Source organism: Hipposideros armiger, unplaced genomic scaffold, assembly GCF_001890085.2.
Source record: "Hipposideros armiger isolate ML-2016 unplaced genomic scaffold, ASM189008v1 scaffold_747, whole genome shotgun sequence".
NCBI classification, from domain to species: domain Eukaryota; kingdom Metazoa; phylum Chordata; class Mammalia; order Chiroptera; family Hipposideridae; genus Hipposideros; species Hipposideros armiger.
Window position 1 is genome coordinate 757,470 of NW_017732097.1, and position 4,215 is coordinate 761,684.

Sequence of the window (4,215 nt, forward strand, 5' to 3'; positions counted from 1 at the left end):
TCCCTTCTTTCTCTCAATTACATATTTTAGCTTCTACTGTGGACAAAAGAATGCATGCTAAGATTCCACGTGAACAGAAATCTTTGATCATAATACATAAATGACAAAAATAGTCTTAAGTCTGCGGTTCCCAAACTGAGCACCAGGACACTCTGAGACATCACAGTGAGCTCTCAGGGTGCTGCAAGGCATTTTATATATTTTTAAGGAAACACAGCAACATCAGAACAGGTTTTAATACAGAGAATTTTGGCATGAGACATGAACTTCTAGAGGAGGGATCGAATCATTCATCTTGTGCTGAGGTCCAGGGGATGCCTCAGATTTTAAGAGATACATGAACTGGACATAAAAGAATGGTAAGTATGAGAAATGAGCAAAGGATATTTTCTAGGAAATAGCTGTGCTAGGAGATGAGATGGTTTGTAGTTGGCTGGCAAGAGGTTGTGAAAGGCTCTGTCGGTCATGCAAAAACATTAGATTTTTACTCCTTTAAGTGATAAGGGGTGACTGATCAAATGTGTTTTAGGATAATAAGCCCTGTAATGGGATGGGTTGGGAAGAGGTTAGAACAGAGGCAGAGAAACTCATTAGGAAACAGTTTCCTTGGGCTTCTGAGAAGAAGGCCCCAGGGAGAAGAGATTGTGTGGCAGAATATGAAACACTGGGGAATGCCAACATGTTGGGGCCGAGAAATAAAGGAAGAAAAGGAAAATACTATATTGTACGTAGTTTTGCTCGAGATTAAGGCAGCTGCAGAAAGTAAAGAGAAGTGAAGAGTACCAAACGGCAATGCTTTTGTGCATTGAAGTCTCAAGAAAGGTGAATGTTTGATAGAGGGTCCTCAAAAGCTTGAGTTCAGTTTGGATAAGGTCAGGTTGATTTAGCATTTAATTTCATCCCTGCCCTAGATAACAGATCACTTCCTCCATGACTAACATTTCCTTAAGTCCCTTCGCCAGATATTTATTACACACTACAGTGTGATTAAAGCAATGCTCTCTGACTGTGAGATGCTTGGATCCCAGTCACAGAGGCAGACATGCAGATAAATTTTCCAGATGTTTACGGCATAATGTGATAAGAGTACAGAAGTGGTTTTGAGAGGGGTGGCCACAGTTACTATGTTCTTCTCTATTAACTTGCAATTCTTTTTGCATCTGGTAAATCATACGAGATGATTGCACTTGCTCCGTCTCTGCTATGCAGTTTGGCATTTTATTATAACTTTCTGACATTATCATATATATTGCTGTCATGTTTACTCACTTTTTCTTGTGCCTGCTAGAATCTCTGCTCTTATAGACACGTGTACCTCCCTTAGTCTTGCTTTCTTCCTCTGATCAAATTGGTCACCCTTGTTTAATATGTGTTGTAAAAGTTTGCAAATGTAATTAGGCAAACAAGCAGCTGCTATATATACAGAANAGCATTAGAGTTCTTTGTTTTTAGATCCAGTGGCGCTCACCCTGACCTGTCAGAAGTGCCCCATGTTGGACCTGACCAGGCTAAACCAAAACTGCTGGGTGACCTCATAGGGGAGAGCTCTTTTCCTTTGGGTCCTGGGCAACCAGGACAAAGAAAGCCTTACTGTGGCATACCACCTGTTTCTATATGATCTATTCTTCTAAGAACATTATTAAATTGATGTCTGTGGAAGATTGATGAAAATATGATGTACCAGCATGACTTCTGTTATGTATAGTGGTATTAATAACATTTTATTGAATCGGTACAATTACCTCTGCGGTTAGAATATCATGAGGGTAAATGTTTGAATTATACTAGGGATGATAGTTAATTCTTAATTCACTTTTAGTATAGTCTCCGAGTGTAATTTGGGTGTGTTCCCCTCGTGCTTTTAGAGTCACCTACCAATGCCGTTAAGTCGGTATGGCGATGTTTACTTTTATAGATCTCATGTGCAGGCCAAATCAGTAGAGAAAGTCTGTCAGCTGCGGTTTTAAACAGGAGTGTACTTCAAAAATGTGTCACACAGTTTCTTACCTCCCCAGGGGTCCTAATGCCCTCTACAAGTGACCGTGTACTTTTAAAGAGTCATTGATGTGCTGCTGGCTTTCTGTGACTAGAAGAGGCAGGGCTAAGCAGAAAATGAAAAAGTCTTGTTTGCAAAGGTAGTTGGGAATTGAGGGGAATTGAGAGGAAATATATAAAAGCAATCCCCTCGAGTTACAGTACAGCACAAGTTATTTATTTGAAGAAAGGTCTTTTATTTCCCTTGTGAGCTAGCAGTCTAGACCACAGCACCACTACACATCTTCTAGAGACTTGAACTTTCGGGGTTCCTGTGTCTGGCTGCTCCAAGTATTTGGCTTGTTGGAATTAGGAAAGTGACAGGTAATTCCTTCCTGCCCTCCTCTCCATGACTAACCAGGTTTTGTCTGTCACAAGGGCAGAGGGTCCATCCCCCTTTAAGTCAGTATCATACTTATCAGGGTCTGCACATGGCTGCTTCTGTTGTCACCTTGCCTTTTCCAAAAGAGTCGAAGGTACCCGGGCTGGTAAAAATGCCTTTAAATGGATCTGCGGGGTAATGCACCGTTCATAGCTCTCAGATGGTTTTACTTTTGGAAAGATTTTTATGGATTCACAAGGAAAAAAAAAGATCAGGAATGTCATTTTCAAATAAAAATAGTGACATTTTTCTATAGCCAGAGTTAAAATACTTTTGGCTTATAGTTTCATTTTGCATTCCACTTTGAGTAATTAATTGAGTATATTCCTATTAGGTGAAGTTCAGTGGTCCATTAAGCAGAAATAAAATACAACCGTGGCTTTTGAAAGTACTTCATTTTTAATTACAAAGTGGAAAAACTATAGCCTATAGCCATGGGATGCTTATGTAAATACTTTTCCAGAATTATGGAAGTTCGAATATTTTTCTATTTAAACTTGATTGTATCACTTAGTGAAATACAATTTATGAATATTGTTTAAAATACCGTGATAATGATTTCATCTTGCTCATCATTCCAACACAAAAATATGTTCTATTGTTAAGATATCCAAGTGGATTTTTCATTTTAGACTTTTTTTCATATAATCATTTTTTGTTTTTTTTTTAAACAAAGGTTTAGGGTGCAAATATATCTATCAAAAGAATGGTGATCCTTCGCATGTAAGTGAACTCCTGGAGAGTTTCAAAAAGGATGCAAGAAGCTTTAAATTGAGGGCTGGGAAACATCAGCTTGAAGATGTGACAGACGTGTTGAAAAGTTTTCTCTCTGACATCGATGATGCACTTCTTACGAAGGAGCTCTACCCATACTGGATCTCCGCTTTAGGTAATACATGTAAGATAGGCCATCATAAATGCTTGCTTTCTAATTGGATAGTAAGATTTTTTAAATCTTTGATAGTCTGAAAATTTAAGTGAAGGGAACAATGTACATATGGCTCAGAAGAAAAATTTGCAAATATTAATAATTGTTTATATCTACCTCAAAAGAAATGTATAGTAATACTAGTTAAGTAATGTTTTATATATTTAGTTATTGGTAGATCTCTTAGTGTTTACTGTGCTTGAACTTGGGAGATGTGATAGTCAAGTCCATGTGTGCTATTAATTGTTATTAGGATTAAAATGAAAGGTGTAATACAAGATTGATTTTACGAGACTTCCCTATATGGTTCTTTTGGCATTATCATTTATTCTTCCTCTTTAGAGTACATAAGGGTAATTTTTCACTCTTTCTTCATTTCCCCTAGATTCTGTCTAATGAAGCTAAAAAGCTTTGCTACAGTGTAAGAGAATGTATTTAAGAAATGATTTAAGTAGCTTATTAAATGACTAATTTTATCAAATCGATTTCAGTAAACCTATATTTATATCCATTCAAAACAGCTCCTTTTTTAGAAACATTATAACAATAAAGACTTTAAAATATAAACATTGCCTTTAATCCCATCTTTCCGGTAGAGCTATTTTTATTTTTCATGTTATTATATAGCCTTTGCCCCCACACCTATAATTTATATATAAATCTTTATTTTATTAATAAACCACATTTTCCATATATGTATAACACTTTCAAACTGAAGATTTCCAATCTTCATTTTTTCAATTTTTAAAATGTATCATTGAATTATACCATAATTTACTAACATATTTCTCTCTTGCACAATTAATCTGTTTCAAGATTTTTTTGGAAAATGACCTTGAATTTGACTCTACAGTATTCCTGTTGAGAAATA

General features: G+C 36.4%; 1 protein-coding gene across 1 annotated transcript in view; it reads left to right on the plus strand.

Moving 5' to 3' along the window:
• Positions 1-4,215, plus strand: part of ARAP2 (ArfGAP with RhoGAP domain, ankyrin repeat and PH domain 2) — a gene marked incomplete at its 3' end in the record, with an annotated part of 198,041 nt that overhangs the window by 141,353 nt on the left and 52,473 nt on the right. Inside the window, 2 exon segments of the mRNA XM_019628086.1 lie at positions 3,093-3,305; positions 3,687-3,697. Of these exon segments, the coding sequence (XP_019483631.1) occupies positions 3,093-3,305; positions 3,687-3,697 (224 nt within the window).